The sequence below is a fragment of the Chiloscyllium punctatum genome, chromosome 24 (assembly GCF_047496795.1).
Source record: "Chiloscyllium punctatum isolate Juve2018m chromosome 24, sChiPun1.3, whole genome shotgun sequence".
Taxonomy (NCBI): domain Eukaryota; kingdom Metazoa; phylum Chordata; class Chondrichthyes; order Orectolobiformes; family Hemiscylliidae; genus Chiloscyllium; species Chiloscyllium punctatum.
This window is the reverse complement of record NC_092762.1, coordinates 61187437-61210594: the sequence shown is the minus strand read 5'-3', so window position 1 is coordinate 61210594 and position 23158 is coordinate 61187437. Positions and strand designations below refer to the sequence as shown.

Here is a 23158-nt window from a genome sequence, read left to right as displayed (position 1 = left end):
ATGCTTTAATGCTCATTCTAAGTCCCTTTCCTCCAACATTTTGAATATTACATCCATGTACTTCACTGAAATAGTGAACTGTGTGGCCCATAAACACTTGGAACTGGCATTAAGTCAAAAAGATGATTTAAGTAAACTATTTATTTCTCATTTCCACCTTCAAAATGCAAAATGCTTCACCAATTATTTCTGTTTGGACTTTTACCCATGGGATGTTGCATCACCTTAAAACATAAAAACTCAGACTCACCTTTGGTAGGACTGACCGCGTAGTTCTGTCCCAGGGGCATTTGCACATTTACCTCAGGACTTGTATCTTCCTCACGCATGACTTGAAAAGATGTGCTGTAGAGCTTGACTGCGACACGATCTTTTGATAAGTTCACCACTGTTGTCACCTCGTCTTTAATCTTATGTTTGGTCTCACAATCTTTAGCTCCTACGTCCTGACTTTCCTCTAACATCTGATCAGAAGCATTTGCTTCATACTCAATAGTTTCAACCTTCATGTCCCCTTTCTGTATTCCTTGGGCCCTCTCTAGTCTGCACCCACTCTGACTCTGACTGTAAATATCCAAACGTGCATCATCAATGTCTTCTTCTGTGACTGGAGAATCTGGACCAACAGAGGTCTCCTGTACTCGTAAACTGCAGTTAACTCCTACACTAGACATCTGAGGTGTGCAATCCACAGACTCATCTGTAATCTCCAAGTGATCACCCACTGCTCGACTCATGACTGGAATTCTGGCTTCCTGACTTGCATGGACCATAAGCGGTTTGGCCATGACACTGACATCAACCATTGTCGTAGACGTGACGGGGGCCACACTTAGTTTTAAGTTGTTCAGTTCATTATTTGCATCCTCCAGTTCGGCTGCAATCATAGAGATATTTGCTTTCTGACTGTCGATAATTTCTTGTAGAAATTCAATTTCCTCCTGCGCCATAGTGGTGAGCCCCAACATTGATTCAACAACTCCAACACCGATATGCCTGGTGTCCGATTCTGTTCCAACTGCTACCTCTCGAGTGGGTCTCTCGGATTTATAGTAAAAGACAACCTTATTCATGTCCTTCTTTTCTCCTACACCCACTGACTTTAGCAGTGCCTTTTTGCTAGGACTGGTTGGAGGTCCGCCTGGCGATGGGCCTTGTTGAGACGTAAAGGCTCTGCTCTTTTCAGCAACTGTCAACTTCTCAGTTAGCCGCCGAAGTTCTTTAATTTTACTTGATCTCTTCTCTCCGTTGTCACCAGCTAAATCAATATGAAGCTCAACCACCTTCCTGGCTTCTGGTTGGTACTGGGCCACATTCCCAGTGCTGTATGACCGCTGCCTGAGGAGGGAGGGCTCAGTCGGACTAGAAACTGTTCGTTTTTTCAGCTCGGCTATGAGCTGCCTCTTCTCCTCATCGACCGCGCAGAGTTTCCTCTCCAGGTACGGAATCGTTTTCACTTGTTCTTCCAGCTCCTTCAGCCTCTTCAGGCCAGCAGCCATCTGCTCCCGGATGTGCTGAAGGTGTGCCGGTGTGATACTAGGGACCGGAGAATTTCGTCCCGAATTCATGGGACTAAAGCTGAAGAAGCCAGTGGATGGCGGATTGTTGACTGGGTTAACATCGCCATTTCCAATAGAGGTTTGTTGGGTAGATGGAGATATCTGGCTTTGACCGCACGAACCAATGTTCGATAATCTGGGTCTTGATACATCATCAGTCGTTAACTGTTCCTGCTGCAACCTCCGACTGGTCTCCAACAAAGTCTTTTCCACATGAAGGTTCCTCAGGGAAGATCTTGGGGAAGGTGGTGGAAGAAGACTGTTGGTTGGTGGTGGTGATGCAACACTAAAGTGCTGAGCACAAACAGGATCCTTTACATCATAACTAACAGCGTGAGTTCTAAACTTTGGGGTCATGGGCAATATCTTAATGTCCTCACTGGTTGAGGAGGACAATGACTCTGTGGAGGTCCATCCACTGGTGTTTGTTGATGGTTTTGTTCGTGGTTTGCGATGAATGGTCAGTTTCTTTAAGGTGTTTCCACTTTGAATGTCATCGACATATTTGAGGAAATCCAAGTCTAACTGAAAACCATATGGTGTTTCCACAGCATAGGGACTCTTCTCACTGTCATCCAACTCGTTGTACAGAGCATGACTTCCCAGATCTAAGGAAGGAGAGGACATTGTCACTAAGTTTGCCACTAACAATATTCACTGAACATAACTAGAAACTTTCACACTGAAATAAATGTTGATTTGGTCACTCTCAAAGATTACTTGATGCCTTTAATCTGCTGATAGTTTTGATATTTGGACAGTTATATCATCCAAGAATTTAATCCAGGATTATGCTTTAATTTAAGCTGTAAAAGGACTGCCCAGGGGACAAAAAGTCAAATGAGTATAAAGATCATTTTAGGATAGTTGTCAGGAAATACTTCTCTGTGTAAAAAAGTTAATGCACAAAAGTAATCAAATTCCAGACAGAACACTAGAGACAAAACTCCTGGAATCGTGTAAGAAACTATTGGACATAAGGGTAGGATCATTTATTGGATTTACTTATTTATTCATTTTTGTGGGATGTGGGTGTTGCTGGCTGGGCCAGCTTTTTTTGGCTGTCCCTAGTTGCCCTTCAGAAGTTGGTGGAGAGCTGCCTTCTTGAACTGCTGCAATCCATCTGCTGTAGGTTGACCCACAATGTCCTTAGGGCGGGAATTAGGATACATCAAAAGGCTTTCCGCATCTGTTGTTATTTTGTGGTGTGGTGATGCCATCATAGGGAAAAAAAAGCAAAGTTATATCAGAACCATAACCCAGCCACTTCTGCTCTAAGATTATCAATTGGAGGAATTCCAATAACCCGCAGGATTAGTGGTGCTATTTGTGCACTGATTCAAACAGGCAGTGGAGAATCTGTATAATGACATCCACACACTTCAGTACATTGAGTTACATGCTGCATCCAATGATTTGGATAAATGAGAGCTTAAAATGATGGGAACATCAGGGAGTTTGAGAATTCACATTGGATATACTGCAAGTAATGAACAGTGCTACACGTCAGTTGGATTTTTACAGGTAGCTGGTTGACTAGAACTAAAATGGTCTTGTAAAGGGATGATGGATGTATCACCTTTCAGCTCCAACCTGAGATGACAAAATACCTGCAGTATTGATGAGAGGAAGCCAGGTGATTGGCTACAGCAGTGAATGATGAGATACTTACCTGGAATGCTCAGGTTCATTTGTGCCGGCTGTGACATCTCTCCTCAAATGTTCAGAGTGCCCATGGAATCAACAGGCAATTGTGCTTCCAGCTAAACAGGCAACCTGCAAATACAAAACACTGGAAATATAGCGCCACTTCCTTGTATCACGTTGGCAGCTAGATACACCGAAGCTCAGAGTTCCATAGAAATGGATTCTGGCTTGAGACTCCCCTTTCACTCAGTTCTTGACCTGAGAGCTGCCAACTGAAAGTTGTACTTTCCAAACAGATTATGAACTGGAGGGAGAATCCTGCCTGTTGGCTTGATCCAGGCTTTGGGAGCAGACCAACACACAGAATAAGGAGGGCCAATGGTTTTAAGCCAACCTTCCCACCAGGACCCGGAATAACACATTTAGCGCTCAGCCTGATTTTACTCACCACTGAAGTGAATGGAATAATGGGCTGAGGTTAAAACTGGCATTGCAAGGATTCCTGTATGGTACCTCCTGCCTAGGTTCAAATTAGCCTCTAAAGCTGAACATATAAATTCTGTTGTATTACATTGTAACTTCTTTCTACTCTAGAGGAATCAAATCCTGTTGATACTATTCGTTTGTTCACAAACTGTAAATCATAAGCCACCAATACAAAAAGGGAATAATACATAATGGGATAAGTGTTTATTAGGTTTTAGAGACAGCATTTGTAGTCGCTAATACAGTGCCAGAGGGATTGGAGCCTCCACCTCACCCAGCATTCCTGCTGAAGATATTCACAGATAGGTGTGAGAAACGAAGCTCACTGTTCAATAACTTTAGTCCGAGTCAAATTCTGAAGCAGTTTTTATTCATATGGTCTTGCAAGCCGGGTGACCAATAGAGAAGGCACACCGATCAGGTTACATTACAACTTAAACAGTTCAATTGAGTCCCTTGGTACTCCTCTTTTTACTTCATATCTGATAGTTGTATTGCTCTGCGCAGTTGCTAATCACATCTGTCTGTGGCCTGTTGTTGATGTGCAAACCGCCCCCCCCACCCCCCCTTGATAGCTGGGTCTTATTACCTTTGCTGACACAACACTGGGTCTTATTAGGTTATCTTATTCATACTAACTCCCTATGTGCATGACAATTGCAACGGTCATGTCAATACACCTGTTTCTACCCAGTCGATCACCTCCCTTTTCGGTTAGTTATTTCTTGCATATACTCTCATGATTCCGCCTTGTGATTTTTGCAGAAGCAAGATACGGTTACTTGTAACTGCTTGCAAGTATATCTATCTTAACATATTCCTCCCCCCCCCCACCACCCCCCATGACTCAGCCTTATGATTTTTGCAGAAACAACAACCATTGCAAGGGCCTCTCACAGAGGGAAGTGCAGATGGCAGGTGAACATGAAGGAATGGGAATTAGATCCAGAGCCAGTATGACTGGAAATAGACTGAGAGTGGATATTGGAATCTGACCTGACAGAGACCAGGAGCATATCATTAGAAGGTGCAGAAGCAATGCATGTCAGGGTGGAGTGTAGGTAGGGAAGGACAGGAATAATTATTAAATAGAAGGAAAACAAATTCACTCCCAACAATCAATGATTAAGAATGACAATACTCTAGAATTCCTGCAAAAGTAGTTTCGAATAAAGAAATCAGAGGGAGGGAAGAACATTCTATGAAATACACGTGCTGAGTCCCTTAGGAAATTATTCTGTAAATAACCTCGTAGATTAGCAGCTTCACACAGATAGACTGAATAACTTAAAAACAACTTATCAAGAAGACAGCCTGGCCACCCTGTATTTCATAAGTGCTTGTTTCAATTTCCAACAATCCCCACACAATATTCTGCTCATTTTTAACTGGCTTGCTATATCTGATGATGCAGTCATGCAAGGGCCATTTATTGCAGTTTCATCATTGACCAGGATGGTTTACTCTAACCATGTAACTGACAGTCCCATGGTCCAATTCCCAATGACTGCAATGGGACACATCATCACACAGTCCCTCCAATGTACCACCATTCCCTAATTACTCTCATAACATCGAGGACAAAAATATCCCTTTAGCTCTGCTTTGAGTGCTCAAAGTAAGGCAATCAGTGCATTGAAAACTTGATAACTTTCTATTGCATAAAACAATTGTTCAGGGGCCTGGAAATCAAGAGTATTGAATAGATGCTGAATGTACAATTGGGAGAGAATGCTGGAGGGAATGAATACATTCTAGAATCTAGAGGTCACTGACAGAGAAAACATCAGTCAGACAGAGAGAGACAGACAGATAGACATGGAGGATCAGTATAGTCAGACAGTATCCAATGAACAAACAGAATTCATGGACTTCTTTAATAAAATAATTCAGATTTTTGATTTTGGTGTTGCATTGATACTCTGTAACCCTGTAGTTTCTTTTGGTTCATCTGGTCTCCGTGTGAAGGGTTCATAATAACAGGTGGCTGCTTTATCCATTTCACACCATAAATTTATTTAATTACAAACATATTAGTTCTCACTCTATGGAATTTTATAACAAATTTCTGGCTTGTATCAGAAAAATGTGTCAGTGAGCATTGTGGAAAAAATTTAACACACTGATTAATCTCCAGAAATGTTAGTAATGACTACATGTAAGTAAGACAGCTGGGAAATAAGTGATGCTGATAAGACGTTGCCTTTAGAACATAGAACATAGAACATAGAAGAATACAGCGCAGTACAGGCCCTTCAGCCCTCGATGTTGCGCCGATCAAAGCCCACCTAACCTACACTAACCCACTATCCTCCATATACCTATCCAATGCCCGCTTAAATACCCATAAAGAGGGAGAGTCCACTACTGCTACTGGCAGGGCATTCCATGAACTTACGACTCGCTGAGTGAAGAACCTACCCCTAACATCAGTCCTATATCTACCCCCCCTTAATTTAAAGCTATGCCCCCTTGTAATAGCTGACTCCATACGTGGAAAAAGGTTCTCACTGACAACCCTATCTAACCCCCTAATCATCTTGTACGCCTCTATCAAATCACCCCTAAACCTTCTTTTCTCCAATGAAAACAACCCCAAGTGCCTCAGCCTTTCCTCATAGGATTTTCCTCCCATACCAGGCAACATCCTGGTAAACTTCCTCTGCACCCGTTCCAGTGCCTCCACATCCTTCCTATAGTATGGCGACCAAAACTGCACACAATATTCCAGATGCGGCCACACCAGAGTCTTATACAACTGCAGCATGACCTCAGGACTCCGGAACTCAATTCCTCTACCAATAAAAGCCAGTACGCCATATGCCTTCTTCACTGCACTATTTACCTGGGTGGCAACTTTCAGAGATCTGTGTACATGGACACCAAGATCCCTCTGCTCTTCCACACTACCAAGTAGTCTACCATTAGCCCAGTAATCCATCTTTTTATTACTCTTACCAAAGTGAATCACTTCACACTTAGCTACATTGACCTCCATTTGCCACCTTTCTGCCCAGCTCTGCAGCTTCTTTATATCCCGCTGTAACCTGCCATATCCTTCCTCACTGTCTACAACTCCTCCGACTTTCGTATCATCCGCAAACTTGCTCACCCAACCTTCTAACCCTTCCTCCAGGTCATTTATAAAAATGACAAACAGCAATGGTCCCAAAACAGATCCTTGCGGAACACCGCTAGTGACGGCACTCCAAGATGAACCTTTGCCATCAACTACTACCCTCTGTCTTCTTCCAGAGAGCCAATTCCTAATCCAAACCTCCAACTCACCCTCAATGCCATATCTCTGTATTTTCTGCAGTAGCCTACCATGGGGGACCTTATCAAACGCCTTACTAAAATCCATATATACCACATCTACCGCTTTCCCCTCATCTACCTCCTTAGTCACCTTCTCAAAGAATTCAATAAGGTTTGTGAGGCACGACCTGCCCTTCACAAAACCATGCTGACTATCCTTGATCACATCATTCTTATCCAGATGTGCATAAATCCTATCCCTTACAATTCTCTCTAAGACTTTGCCCACAACAGAAGTGAGACTCACTGGCCTATAGTTACTAGGATTATCCCTGCTCCCCTTCTTGAACAAGGGAACCACGTTTGCTAGCCTCCAGTCCTCTGGCACTACTCCTGTCGACAAAGAGGACACAAAAATCAAGGCCAATGGCTCTGCAATCTCCTCCCTTGCTTCCCAGAGAATCCTAGGATAAATGCCATCAGGCCCAGGGGACTTATCTATTTTCACCCTTGCCAGAATTTCCAACACCTCTTCTCTACATATCTCAAAGCCATCCATTCTACTTATTCGTGCCTCAGTATTCATATCGACAACAATGTCCTGTTCCTGAGTGAATACTGACGAAAAGTATTCATTCGGCGCCTCCCCAATCTCTTCAGCCTCCACACGCAACTTCCCATTACTATCCTTGATTGGACCTATTCCTTCCCTAGTCATTCTTTTATTCCTAACATACCTATAGAAAGCCTTAGGGTTTTCCCTAATCCTACCAACTAAGGACCTTTCATGTCCCCTCCTTGCTGCTCTTTGCTCTCTCTTCAGGTCCTTCCGGGCTACCTTATAACTCTCAATTGCCCCTATTGAACCTTCACACCTCATCTTTACAAAGGCCGCCCTCTTCCATTTAACAAGGGATTCCAACTCCTTATTAAACCACGGCTCCCTCACACGACCCTTTCCTCCCTGCCTGATAGGTACGTACTTATCAAGGACACTCAATAGTTGCTCCTTGAACAAGTTCCACATATCAATTACGCTCTTGCCTTGGAATCTACTTTTCCAATCCACACATCCTAAGTCATGCCTCAACGCATCATAATTTCCCTGCCCCCAGCTATAACTCTTGCCCTGTAGTACACACTTATCCCTCTCCATCACTAGAGTAAAAATCACCGAATTGTGGTCACTGTCCCCAAAGTGCTCACCTACCTCTAGTTCTAATACCTGGCCTGGTTCGTTACCCAGAACCAAATCCAGTATGGCCTCACCTCTTGTTGGCTTATCTACATATTGTGTCAGGAAACTCTCCTGCACACATTGCACAAACACTGACCCATCTAACGAACTTGAGCTATAGCTTTCCCAATCAATATCAGGAAAGTTAAAGTCTCCCATAACAATCACCCTATTACTGTCACTCTTCTCCTGAATCATCTTCGCAATCCTTTCTTCAACGATTCTAGGACTATTAGGAGGCCTGTAAAAGACTCCTAACAGGGTGACCTCACCTCTCCTATTCCTAACCTCAACCCAAACTACCTCAGATGGCAAATCTTCGTCCATCTTCCTTTCCACCGCTGTAATACTATCTTTGACAAGCAAAGCCACACCCCCCCCTCTTTTGCCCCCACCTCTGACCCTACTAAAACATTTAAACCCTGGAACCTGCAACAGCCAATCCTGTCCCTGATCTAGCCATGTCTCCGTAATAGCCACAACATCGAAGTCCCAGGTACCAACCCACGCTGCGAGTTCACCTACCTTATTTCGTATACTTCTGGCATTAAAGTATACACACTTCAAGCCACTCTTCTGTTTACAGGCACCCTCCTTTAAGATTGATGCCATATTCCTAACCTCCCTACACTCCAGGTCCTGCACCCTAAAGCTACAGTCTGGGTTCCCATGCCCCTGCAGAGTTAGTTTAAACCCCCCCCGAGAGCACTAGCAAACCTCCCCCCAAGGATACTGGTGCCCCTCAGGTTCAGGTGCAGACCATCCTGTTTATAGAGGTCCCACCTTCCCCAGAAAGAACCCCAGTTATCCAAGTACCGAAATCCCTCCCTCCTGCACCATCCCTGTAGCCACGCATTTAACTCTTCTCTCTCCCTATTCCTCGACTCTCTATCACGTGGCACGGGTAACAAACCAGAGACAACAACTCTGTTCGTTCTAACTCTGAGCTTCCAACCTAGCTCCCTAAAAGCCTGTCTAACATCCTCAGCACTCCTCCTACCTATGTCATTGGTGCCAATATGGACCACGACTTCAGGCTGCTCCCCCTCCCCCTTAAGGACCCGGAAAACACGATCAGAGACATCACGTACCCTTGCACCTGGGAGGCAACATACCAAACGTGAGTCTCTCTCGTTCCCACAAAACCGCCTATCTGTGCCCCGAACTATCGAGTCCCCAATTATTATTGCTCTGCTCTTCTCCACCCTTCCCTTCTGAGTAGCGGGGACAGGCTCCGTGCCAGAGGCCTGAGCCCCGTTACTTACCCCTGGTAAGTCGTCCCCCCCACAAGTATCCAAAACGGCACCAATTTACAGCCTTAAAGTGCAATTTTCTCTCAGTGACAGCTTAGTCAGGAAATACAATCTTGAGATGATCTTTCAAAAGAACAAATAAGTTTCACTGAACTCAACAAGAGATATTTCTTTACAGAATTGGAGAAATCAGTCTGACAGCTTGTTGTATCAAGCTTTCCTGCAACTCATCTTGTTCTTAGAAGATTTACTTCCAACTGAGTTGATTAAAACAAGAACCTCTCCACACCAGTTACTCTTCAGAATAACTAACCGAGGTCTAAAGCAAGCAAGATTTCTAGGAAACTTCGATTAAAAATGTACTCCAATCCCCACAACATAACTATCATAAGCAGTGAACTGTACCCAGTGGGATTGCTAGCCCTGGGAAATCATACATGTACCCTCTGCCACATTGTTTCTCGACGTGTAATTCATACACATGTTTCTCCCGTGTCTATTTCATGATGGAAATGCCATCATTCCTCACCCAGAAAGAGCACAGAATTAATTTCCCAGCTGGAGCAAGACATTCCACATTGTTCACCCTCCCAAGCGAATGAACTGAACCAGCTGTGAGTCGTACTGCTGAGTGAAAGTAATAGAACACAGCTGAGTGTGCAGCGCTGCTGTTGTACCATCGAACAGCACAAACGGGGCTGAAATAAATCCCCTTTTGACAGGGCAGGGAAGCGGGCACATTAACGAGCACTGATATTCTCTTAATCAAACACAAAACATTGTGATTTCATTCTGCTGTCTGTTTGGACTATGAAGTGAAAAACCATGGAACTGTAGCCACACAGGGCAAGAAGATAAATTCCCTCTTCCCACCGGACCTCTCCCTTTCAAAAGGTTTTCCACAAACTGTCCCTCTGATCCTCCTTTTTAGTCCTGAAAGTCCGACCGGTTTATCAAATGGTTAATGGCAAGTTGAATCCGAACTGACTCCAGCTGCATGATCAGATACTGATCAGGGAGGTGCTTCCTATAACCTTGCCAGCAATAGTATTGACTGTTTCTGCAAGCGTGAAATACCACAAGTAAACATCAAGTCAGTTCCAAAGTATATTTCCTGACGCCAAGGCCGCCTGCTCCAGGATAACCCCAGTCTCAGGAAGCTATTGTGTTCAAGCAGCTTTGCTCCCTTCCACTCATTCTCATGGCAATTCCTCACCTTACTGTCCATCCGAGAACTGTTTGGGAAGACTGGATGAAACAAATTTCACTAATCTGCTGTGCAAATTCCGGAATAAGTGAAGGGCACCTCTGTTTAAAAAGGCTCCAATGTTATATAGTATTAAATGCTGGCAACTGGTCCCACAAGTGTATGGGAGCACATGAGAATTACAGCAAACACCCTCTTTCTCTCAATTCATTTGAACAGCTGTTGGCCTGTTAAACATGCTGTCCATTCTGTACTCACTGTTCTTGTCATGGTGAGGTCTAGAAATATAGGGGAAATAGATTAGAATCAAACCTCTTGCCCCCATTCATCAGTTAAATGAACCATTAAATGGAGGCCCTCATCTTATCCTGGGAGACTTCTCCGAATAGAACTTTCCAGGCCACTATTATCCCCTGAGCAATGTAGATTAACTGGTCATTTCTCTCAAGGCTCAGCACCATTCATGCCCACAATCTCTGCCAGCTGGAAGACAAGGGGACCAGATACATGGGAACACCACCACCAGCAAGTTCCCCTCCAAATCTTACACCATCCTGACTTGGAAATATATCGCCGTTCCTTCATTGTCGCTGGGTCACAATCTGGAACTCTCTCCTTAAAAGTGCTGAAGATGTATCTACACCGCATGTACGGTAAAGTGAAGATGAAAGTATCCATAGTGGCTACCCTCTCAACAGAGAGGTGATTGGTAGAGAGCTTAACTAGAAAGTGACCAGGCTTCAGACGATGGCCAAGACCTGCATGGTGACCCCACCCCATGTGGGAATTGAGCTGTTGGTATCAGTCTGCATTGCAAACCTGCTGGAATCTATCTAAGAAAGCTGGTGAAGTTTGAATTCAATAAAAATCTGAAAGAAAAAGCTAGCCTCATGGTGACCACATAACCACTGTCGGTTTCGTAAAAATCTATCTGGTGTACTTTAGGGAAAGAAATCCACCAGCCTCACCTGGTCTAACCTCCATGTGATTCCAAACCCACAGCAATGTGGTTGACTTTTAACTGCTCTCAATTATGAATGGGAAATAAATGTTGGTATAGACAGCAATGCCCACATCCATGAACAATCATAACAAAAAAATGCAGATCACCTTAGGATGCTCAGATTATATATAATCGCCCATTCTTTCTTTACCTTTGCTATAATTATGTAGTGACGTCTCAGGACTGCCTCAGCCATGACTTCAGCAGCTTTACTCAGCAGCATTATAACTGAGAGATCCCAACAGTTAGTGATTCTGAGGTGAAGTTTCCTTTGCTGTAGAGGTGAACAAACTTTGCACTTTAATCTCATTACACTGGTCTTCCAAACCACACAATGCAAACAATGCATTTTCTACAAACAAACTATTTCAATTCAGATCCAACAGAGTTAGATTGCTAGATTAAATGAAGTATATCATGTCCAACAAATCCAAACTAAGCTGGTCCGTTCATGTCAGTGTATACAAAGGGAGATTTACTCTGCATTATACTACGTTATAAATGCCAGTTTTAAGTAAAGGTTTAAGCTGTTTCATAATGGGCTTATAGTGTTGTTATCTTTGATTTGTATATCATAGATGGTTTACATGTTTATAAGGAGTCATATTCCCTATGAACCCACCTGAGATACCATCCCAGCCTCCTGAAAACTACAGACAACAAAACCACATAAGACATGTAACAAACTGCAGTACCTTACAGTTCGGGACACTGACTCCCAGAACAGTCTGAGCTTCAAATAAATTGGTACTTGAGTGAAATGGAAGACAAATTTTAAAATATCTTGCCCACTTAATCCAGTTCAACCCTCCACAAACAGGACGAGACAACTTGCACAGACAAGTGCTGTTGAAGCAGGCTAATCTCTCATTCAACAACAAACTGTGATTGGAAATCACACAGAGCAGCAGACCCACTCAATGGAATGCACCTCAAGTGGGTTGCTGGCTACTGACATGGATCTGACACAATCAGAAATTCCAATCTGAGTAATGCTGCTGTTCAAGCAAGTGACAACTTGTCACTAAAGGTAAAGCACCAAATAATGTTCCTTTGAAGAAGCGTTTTTCTGCATTTGGTCCCCTGAAATGCATTGCCTGCATGCTTTCAGTGGCCATCATTACGTCAGCTATCCTTCCTAATACATCGAAACGTTTGATGTTGGCTGGAAATTTAACTGTGAAGTCTTCACAGCACAGCCTGATCTAGTTCGCTCCAGGCATCAGTCCCCATGTCTGTGCAAGGGATCAGCAACTGAGCCTCTATGTATGTGCTTATTCATTCACCAAAGAGTGAGAAGAGTTAGAATGCAACAGTATTCTCAGACAATCCCATCCATTTGGCACAGAAAAGGTTAAAAACTTCTCAGAGCTGGGAACTGGTTGACTGGAATGGATTGTCTATAATCCTATATCTGTCTAAATTCTAATCACCCTTCAAAAGAAAGAACATCAAAGGAGGTGAAGTCAGACACTTGACCATCCACTCAATGCACTCATCCCTCCTCTGTCAGATGTGGACTATTCATGTTATTCAGCCAGACTAAAATAGAAAACTCGCTCAATCCTAGCTGAGAATTGTTTCTTCTATTGACAGCTCAGTAACTGGACTGTGGCAATTCCCTGTTCTTTTTTGTGCTGCTTCGTAGATTACTCGGTTTCATGGTCTGAGGTACAGCTAGAGTTGCGTTGCCTTTGATTAAACCACACAGAGCAATAAGATTGTAAGGCCGAGGTTTGCTGGCAATCTCGCATTTGGACTTTATTTTTCCACCAGTTTGCTCCATCTCAGTTGCTAGTTCTTTCTGGTATTTGGGACGGTGGGTGTGACAGCAGGGGCTGGAGATTCTGTGCACTTCATGGTGTCCAGCTGGCCTCACCAGGATGGAGGTAAGGAGTTCCACAAGCATCTTGAAGGGTGAGGGGTCCCATGAGCGTAAGGGGATCCTGAGGAGGTGAGGGGTCCTATGAGGGGTGAAGGGGAAATGTGGGAGTGAGGGGTAACCATGGGTTCTTGGATTATCAGTCCTCGGCGTTTGTCCAAGTGGCTATTCCTCGTACATGAGGCTGCATTTCGATAATAAAGGGAGTACAACATCAAGCCTGATCCTGTCCTCATCCAACATCCAGGTACTTGCAGGTTATTCTCCTTCTCCAATACACACTACAGCTATAATACAAACACTGGGTTATTGTAATCGCTCATTTGGAACTTCATTGCATATATCATGTTCTCCCAATATAACTCTTGTACCTCATGTTTTGATAGATTTCAAACAAAGCAGCAGATGATAAATCTCGGTCAGTCTGTCTGTCTCCTTCATACAGTGTAGATATAAGCATGGAGTTGATAGAATGACACATTGCTGAAGATTTTTCACTACTAAAAGTTGCAGTATCGCTGATCTCTCCTCTAAAAACCACACACAAACATTCCGAATGGGAAATAATGGGCAGAGTTTTATCAGTGGAGCTGGGAGGGAGGGGTCATGGTAAAAGTTACATGTCAGCTCGTCCCGGATTGGAAAATTTCACTCACTAATTCCTTGAAAATGGAGCTTCCACTTCCAGCAAGGCAGAAACTTTCCTTGGAATGCCAGGGTGCACCTATTCTGCTCACATTTTTCTGCTTTACAGCTGGACGTAGCTCCAATCTGCAGGGCTGCCAACCACCCACAGACCTCAGCAATTTGACTGGCTCTCCTGCCTGCCATCCCTGATCGGATGAGGCTCCTCCATGCAGCTAACTAATTGGCTGCCTCCAGAGAAACCACATACTGTACACTTATGGGGCATGGTTGAAAAATCAAACCCCACAAACAATCCCCATGTCCAAGAATCTTGCACAGTGACAAAGTTCCAGTGGCTCAAAGCTGTCCATTGGTTAGCTGCTGAAGCCACACCATAATTAGAATCCAAATCACAATTAAAAACAGGTCCAAAATTTTATAATTAAAAATAGAACAGGAACAGAGGGATTCTGAGTGAGACCTCTGTCTCCAGGAGCCCTATTCCTTTCCTGTGCCTCTACAGTTCATTTCCTGCACTCGGTCTTCAATGTTATTTCTTCAACTTGAAGCAACTAATCATCTGACCTTTCTTGTGCTCAGTGGAAAGAAAGAAATATTTCCAGTGTTGGATTGCCAGAAAGGGAATAGAGGCACAGCAGACATCTTCAAAGTCTGATGTACTGCCCTGTACCTTCATAATTAGTTGTGGTGCTTTAGACTTGCTGCTTGCTGTCACTGAATGAAACACAATCTGGTGTGAAAATGCATGCAGAGGAATTTATCACTGCAATTGAATTAACCCTTCAACTTCAAACAAGGCCTCACAATCCACATAGCCTATTCAGTTGCACGTATTTCACTCACTAATTCCAACGAGGCAGAAAGTTCCCTCAGAATGCCAATGTGCATATATTCTGCCCACATTTTTCTGCTTTACAGCTATGACTCAGAGAATGCAACAATGAATAATTTGCTCCTGATGATTTGAATTCAGAGTAGAAACTGACACAGACTTTGACAGAATTCTAACTTGCTCCATTCTCTTTTAAAATTAAAACTTTTCGTCTTGAGAAGCTGCCGATCCCATGTCAGAACCAGGTCACCTCTGCTTCCAGCAGCAAAACTGATCAGAGTGCTGCCGCTGCTGAGTTTGGTGCTCGATTCCTGCATTTGACTGGTACATTTGGAACAGGCTTCACGTGAACAGATTTCACAAAAAAAGTGAAACTTGTTTCAGGTAGCTGTGTGGAAAGACCACCAGTGTGGAGCCAACAGTAGAACAGTTAGACTGGCTACTTGTAATAAAATACCTGACCATGAGTGACTTGGTGATGAACTAGTAGAAGTATCAGCACCTGAAACCTTTCCCAATGGACCTCTTGTAGAATTCCTAGGTGTGTGCCCATTAATGGCCGGTTGGCAGGCAAAGCATCCAATGCCTTAAAACAGTGGTGCACAAATCCAGGCCCTTGTGGTGTAGAGGAGGCTCAAGTTTGTGATGGGCTTCAAACCAAATTGACCCCATTCAGATAGAATTTCACATTGGCCTCAGACCCAGAAACCGTTCTCAGGGACCCACGTTTTGAGCCATCTCGAGGAGCTGTTTCCTCCATTCAGCACAGAGGGATTTCCTGAACTGTCACAGCTGCAGTCCCTTCACTTCCTCACTTTCTTCCACTGGCGAGATCAACCTAGAATTCCATTTTACTGCCAGAGTGGCCAGTAGAGGGCACTCCAAGTCAATGACCTTCCCATTTCCAATGGGGATTTGGAGGGTGTGGTGATTGGAATGAGGATCAGGTGGATCTCAAAGAGAGAATGAGATCCCACATTGGAACAGTTAACCTGGGACAATCAGGCAGCCCTGGCTGACAAATATAAACTGGAGTCTCTCACTGCGTCTCACAAAAAAAAACAAAAAAAAGGGAAAAAAAAGAAAAATAAACAGGACTGTCAGAGGTTCTGTTCATTCTTAGAGCTGGCTCTGAGGGAGCTGGATCACTGTCAAGGGCTCTCCACGCGTAAGTAAAGGGTGGCTTAGTGACGGAAAACCAGCCTCTGTGGAGTTATTTTATGCACCCATCCAGGCAAGTGGGGAGTGTTCTATCACACTCCTAACTTGTAGATGGTGGACAGACTTTGGGGAGTCAGGACATGAGCTAGCCACTGTAGGATTGGAGTGACTGGATCAGGCAGGAAGAATGGAAGGATAAAAGTACTATTTTTCTTCAAATTAGGGGAACTAATTGTAGTTGGTGACGTTTGAAGGATGTTGCTCACTGTTGATCAAGGTCTGCATTTGTTTTAAAGGGTTAAGACATGATTGTTTGCTCACTATTTGCAAAAAAAAAGAAAAAAAACCAAAAAAAACTGAAGTCTCAGAGATTCTATTCATTCTGGGGACAAAGCAAGCCAGTCAGAGTCTTTGTACTGTGCACATCTAAATAAAAGGTGACTCGGTGATGGGATACCTGCCTCTTAAGAGTTATTTCAGAGGAGAGGATGTTGCATGCAGCAGTCCTGTATAAAATGGAGATTAAGTAGGTTCACAGACCCCCAGGACCACTGCAATTTTGCAGTCCCAAGGAGTCCATGGTCAATGTATATACAAACTGTACAATTCAAATTTTTGTTGCACATCTACGCCATCCTCCTAATCATTGTGCACCTGCTGCTTAGAGGGGTGAGCAGATTGGAGGATCTCCTCATGGGTCTGCTTCTGGGTCTTGCCGAGATTGCCATTAACAAATCCAGGTAGGTCCTATCATGGTCGAGAGTGTAGTGCTAAAAGCACAGCAGGTCAGGCAGCCTTCAAAAGAGCTGGAGAATCGCCGTTCGGGTATAAGCCCTTCATCAGGGCATAAGCCCTTCATTCCTGATGAAGGGTTTATGCCCAAAATGTCGACTGTCCTGCTCCTCAGATGCTGCCTGACCTGCTGTGCTTTTCCAGTACCACACTCTCGACTCTGATCTCCAGCATTTGCGGTCCTCACTTTCTACTAGGTCCTGTCATGGGGCTGGTGAGAGGTCATTACACCCGATCGTCTGCTGCTCTTCCATGGTTATGCTCAAGTGTCCTTGGAGAGAGAGCACACAGTGATTCCTAGTGGGTTTCAGGCCATCCATAACCAATGGGCACTGCAGGTGTAGGTTTCCAAAAATGAAACTTTAGTTTCAATTTGATAAGTTTCCTTTGAAATTTAAATTTTTGTTACAGCCTCCCTGTGGAACTGACAACTCTAATTTGGTATATTTAGCTAACTGGTTATATTTTTAAAAAGCTGACAGGATTCCTCTCTCAGCAGATATGTTAAAGGACCTGTTAAATAGTACAGATTATTAAAACGCTTCATTCTCCTCCCTCCATCCTATTCCCTATCAGAAATCTGGATGTCCTTTATTCAGTAACATCAGGGACATTTTGCTCTAAGGGTCAAATGTTCAATATTCAGAACAATATAAATAAACATTAGCTCTTTTTAATTCAATACTGTATTTATTCAATAATACAGTGGGGGCTACTGCAATGGACCAGACCAGGTGTAGGATACTCAGAAATAACTACTTCACTTCCTCAGGGAAGTTGAACCAAGGTAATTTCTGCCCTGTCTATTGCATTGTAACATTTCTGAAAATACACTCAGCTGTGCTAGATAAAGCTCTCTGATGCTGATCACTAATTTTCTCCGTAAGCTAGATCTTCAGTAAATAGTGCACCTCACATGAACAGTAAATAACATAAGCTCTGACTAGCATACAGAAGCCTCTCTGATGACAGGTATGGTGCTGGAGGACAGCCAACATTGTAACATTACTTGAAAAGGGGGAAAGAGGGTGACTGGGTAATTACAACCAGTATAAGCTTAGTGATAGTGAATCAGTGAAAAAATACCTATAGGACTTGATTGAATTATTTAACAAGGTACCAAGTCAACTGAATGAAGTCAGCGTGTTTAGAGTCATAGAGATGTATAGCATGGAAACAGACCCTTCGGTCCAACCCGTCCATGTCGACCAGATATCCCAACCCAATCTAGTCCCACCTGCCAGCACCCAGCCCATATCCCTCCAAACCCTTCCTATTCATATACCCATCCAAATGCCTCTTAAATGTTGCAATTGTACCAGCCTCCACCACATCCTCTGGCAGCTCATTCCATACACGTACGACCCTCTGCGTGAAAACGTTGCCCCTTAAGTCTCTTTTATATCTTTCCCCTCTCACCCTAAACCTATACCCTCTAGTTCTGGACTCCCCGACCCCAGGGAAAAGACTTTGTCTATTTACCCTATCCATGCCCCTCATAATTTTGTAAACCTTTATAAGGTCACCCCTCAGCCTCCAACATTCCAGGGAAAACAGCCCCAACCTGTTCAGCCTCTCCCTGTATCTCAGATCCTCCAACCCTGGCAACGTCCTTGTAAATCTTTTCAGAACTCTATCAAGTTTCACCATCTTTCCAATCGGAAGGAGACCAGAATTGCACGCAATATTCCAACAGTGGCCTATCCAATGTCCTGTACAGTCGCAAAATGACCTCCCTACTCCTGTACTCAATACTCTGACCAATAAAGAAAAGCATACTAAACGCCTTCTTCACTATCCTATCTACCTGTGACTCGACTTTCAAGGAGCTATGAACCTGCACTCCAAGGTCTCTTTGTTCAGCAACACTCCCTAGGACCTTACCATTATGTGTATAAATCCTGCTAAGATTTGCTTTCCCAAAATGCAGCACCTCGCATTTATCTGAATTAAACTCCATCTGCCACTTCTCAGCCCATTGGCCCATCTGGTCCAGATCCTGTTGTAATCTGAGGTAACCCTCTTCACTGTCCACTACACCTCCAATTTTGGTGTCATTTGCAAACTTACTAACTGTACCTCTTATGCTCGCATCCAAATCATTTATGTAAATGACAAAAAGTAGAGGGCCCAGCATCGATCCTTGTGGCACTCCACTGGTCACAGGCCTCCAATCTGAAAAACAACCCTCCACCACCACCCTCTGTCTTCTACCTTTGAGCCAGTTCTGTATCCAAGTGACTAGTTTTCCCTGTATTCCGTGAGATCTAACCTTGCTTATCAGTCTCCCATGGGGAACCTTGTCGAACGCCTTACTGAAGTCCATATAGATCACATCTACTGCTCTGCCCTCATCAATCTTCTTTGGTACTTCTTCAAAAAACTCAATCAAGTTTGTGAGACATGATTTCCCACGCACAAAGCCATGTTGACCATCCCTAATCAGTCCTTGCCTTTCCAAATACATGTACATCCTGTCCCTCAGGATTCCCTCCAATAACTTGCCATCACTGAGGTCAGTCTCACTGGTCTATAGTTCCCTGGCTTGTCTTTACCGCCTTTCTTAAACAGTGGCAGCACGTTAGCCAACCTCCAGTCTTCCGGCACCTCACCTGTGACTATCGATGATACAAATATCTCAGCAAGAGGTCCAGCAATCACTTCTCTAGCTTCCCACAGAGTTCTAGGATACACCTGATCAGGTCCTGGGGATTTATCCACCTCTAACTGTTTCAAGACATCCAGTATTTCCTCCTCAGTAATCTGGACATTTTGCAAGATGTCACCATCTATTTACCTGCATTCTATATCTTCTATATCCTTTTCCACAGTAAATACTGATGCAAAATATTCATTTAGTAACGCCCCCATTTTTTGTGGCTCCACACAAAGGCCGCCTTGCTGATCTTTGAGGGGCCCTATTCTCTCCCTAGTTGCCCTTTTGTCCTTAATATATTTGTAAAAACCTTTGGATTCTCTTTAATTCTATTTGCCAAAGCTATCTCATATCCCTGTTTTGCCATCCTGATTTCCCTCTTAAGTATACTCCTACTTTCTTTAAAATCTTCTAAGGATTCACTCGATCCATCCTGTCCATAACTGACATATGCTTCCTTTTTCTTAACCAAACCCTCAATTTCTTTAGTCACCCAGCATTCCCTATACCTACCAGCCTTCCCTTTCACCCTAACAGGAATATACTTTCTCTGGACTCTTGTTATCTCATTTCTGAAGGCTTCCCATTTTCCAGCCGTACCTTTACCCACAAACATCTGTCCCCGATCAGCTTTTAAAAGTTCTTGCCTAACACCGTCAAAATTGGCCTTTCTCCAATTTAGAACTTCTTCTTTTAGATCTGGTCTATCCTTTTCCACATGGATTTTAGCCAGACTGACTGGTCTGAAAAGTAGAATGCTATGGAATCCAAGTGGCATGTTAGATACAAATTGATGAGTGCCAGAAAGAAAATAGTGAATGTTGAGAGGTATTTCTGTGACCGAAAGGCTTCTGAGAAGCGCGGAGGAACAGTGGGACATTTTTTTAAAATTCATTTAATGGGAGGTATTCACCACTGGTTGAGTATTCCCCATCCCTTATGGTTTGAGATGATGCTGTCATCTTGAGCTGCTGTAGTCTACTTGGTCTCAGTACATCCACAATGCTCTATGGGTGGGATCTCTACACTTCTGACCCAATGATGCTAAACAACAGGGACATATTTCCAAGTTACGATGGTGAGTGGCTTTAAGAGGAACTTGGAAGTGATGGTGTTCCCATTTACCTTCTGCCCTTGTCCTCCTAGGATGTACTGATCATGGATTTGGGAGATGTGATCTAAGGAACCATGATGAACAATGGACATGGAGTAAATGCATGTCCCATAGATCACTGAAGTTTACAGGACAGGTAGGTAAAGTAGTTACAAAGGTACATAGAATACTTGCCCTTTATTATCTGAGACACAGAAAATCAGAGCCAAGAGGTTGATGCTACAATTGTACAATGCATCAGGTGGGCCACAGCTACATACAGGTGCTGTCTACAGTTCTGATCATTAAATTACAGGGGACATGGAGGAGATATATGAAGGAGTTGCTAGGAATGGAGAATTTTAGCATGAGAAAAGATCGGACTAGAGGAGTGAATAAATTATGATTGATTTCCCTTTCTGCAGAGATCAATAACCAGGGGACATAGATTTAAAGTAATTGGCAAAAAAACTAAAGGGGAGTTGAAAACATAGTCTTTTCCTTACAGAGAATGGTGGGTTCTAGATTGTACTGCCTTGCAGAGGGTAGAAGCAAAAACCCTCATTGCATTTAAAAGTGCCTGAAAATGATCTTTAAGTGTACCTACCATTCACAGAGACCAGAAGATGGTGGAACATGGCTTAGAAACCAGAAACCTCTGACAAAGAACAACTTACCATTTCCTGAAGTTTGAGAGTAGGGATTGAAAAAAACCATGCCACCAAAATCAGTTTAACAGCAAATCTTCTTCCTGATATTTCTGCAAAGTTGCTCCAACAATAAAAGTCACGATTTAAGAATTCCAGCTAAATCAATACTGGTGGTTGGACTGAAGTGCCCACAAGAAGGATACATGTTAATCTTCACTCTCTACATTTTGAAACCACATGCTCAGATACAGATAAGTGCCTTTATTAATGAGCTGCAGTTTTGCCCAATAATGAGCACAGGGGTCACAGATCCCAATTGTTTTGAGTTCCACCCTCTAAAGGAAACATCTGGGATTAAAACAATGCGGCAGCTTGCACACATCCTTCTGTCAGTCACTTTGCAACGTTCCCACGGACAAAGGGGTGGAAATGATATGCCAAACTAACCTTCAATTTTTTCAGCCACTTTTTGAAGGACAAAGCTTTCTGATGCCAAATGGAATTTATTTAAAGCCTGGAATTTCTTTGTAATCTCGCCTTCTCACATGAGGTTAAATTTAACCCTCACCAACAGACAGGAGAAGGCAGAAGACACTTTAAATCCAACAGGTGCCAAGCCCACTATCTATCTGCCCATGCTGTGGAGATGGGAATTAGGCAGTCAAACTTTAAAAGAAAAATATTGTGTAAATGGAAATGCTGGGGGCCAAGCAATCGCCTCCTCTTTTGCTGAGTTTAAGGTGATTAAGCCATCACTTAGTCTGGAAAGGGGCACTCCTCTGTGATATACAGCATTGTGTCTCCCCACAAGTGCATTGAACTGAGATTCCAGCAGTGAACATTGGCAACACAGCGACGATAGCTTGGCCTTGTTTACAAAGACCACCCTTGTTAGTGACTTCCTGCATTTTACAGTTTCACCGATTTAAGTCCTTAAGTGGGCAATTAATGCCAGTTGTGATGAAAGCTATTTAGCATATATACGTTTTGGATTTAGATTTCAAAATAGAGACTGATGGATGTGGGTCAGTTTGTGATGGTAGTTTTTTTTACCAGGTCAGAAAGTCATTGGACTTGAATGATCTCCGTGCTTCTGTTTCCCAGAATGAATGCGATTGTCATAAAAGAACTTGAGAGAATCCCTGTGCTGTTAATGGATAAAATGTTTAGAATGTTGGATTTAAGACAGACAGGGTAAACGTGTTAAAGCATAGTTTCATTTTTTATTCAGAATAAAAGGTATCTGGATAGAAGAACCTAGAGTTCAGTTCAGAAGGTAAAATAGCTTCTCCCAGCAGGAGAATCAAGTTAGGGATTCACTCATTCACCTCTACAGAAGTGATTTCTAGTCTATGCAACTTCCAAAACTGGAAGAGCTTATGTAAAAGTCTTCAAGCTGTTCGAACTGAAAAGACTTATGCCAGTCAGAATTGTGAAACTTTCATGCCATCTAACTGGGAAAAGAATCACAAAATAAAAACTGGTCTCAGCCACCCAAGGGTTCAGTAAAGATTTAAAAGTTGTGATAGGAGTGAGATTTCTTTAGAATTGAGCATCTGTCATAGATAGTGTTAGGCACCAGGTTGAAGTTTGTTTTGATATTTGTGTTAAGATCTTTCTAACTTCCGAACATATAACTATTTTTTTTCTTTCTTTTGAGTAACAAACTTATATTCTATAGTTAAAGAACATCTGTCTTGCTTCAGTGACTATACACCAGGTTAGCCAAAACCGAGAAAGTTAAACTTATGTACAGTATGTTTCTATCAAGTCAGGTTTCACTCAAGGTCTGAT

At 43.2% G+C, this 23158-nt stretch overlaps 1 protein-coding gene across 6 annotated transcripts in view; it reads right to left on the bottom strand.

Moving 5' to 3' along the window:
- Window positions 1-23158, bottom strand: part of kank3 (KN motif and ankyrin repeat domains 3) — a 62567-nt gene that overhangs the window by 22043 nt on the left and 17366 nt on the right. For 5 of the 6 annotated variants that reach the window (XM_072593976.1, XM_072593977.1, XM_072593978.1 and 2 more), the window contains 2 exons: window positions 3232-3335; window positions 251-2167 (listed from right to left, as the gene is read on the bottom strand). In XM_072593976.1, the coding sequence (XP_072450077.1) occupies window positions 251-2167; window positions 3232-3268 (1954 nt within the window). In that variant the 5' untranslated portion in view covers window positions 3269-3335. Of the gene's footprint in view, window positions 1-250; window positions 2168-3231; window positions 3336-21391; window positions 21511-23158 lie in introns of those variants that run through there. The other variant, XM_072593980.1, reaches the window with a different exon arrangement.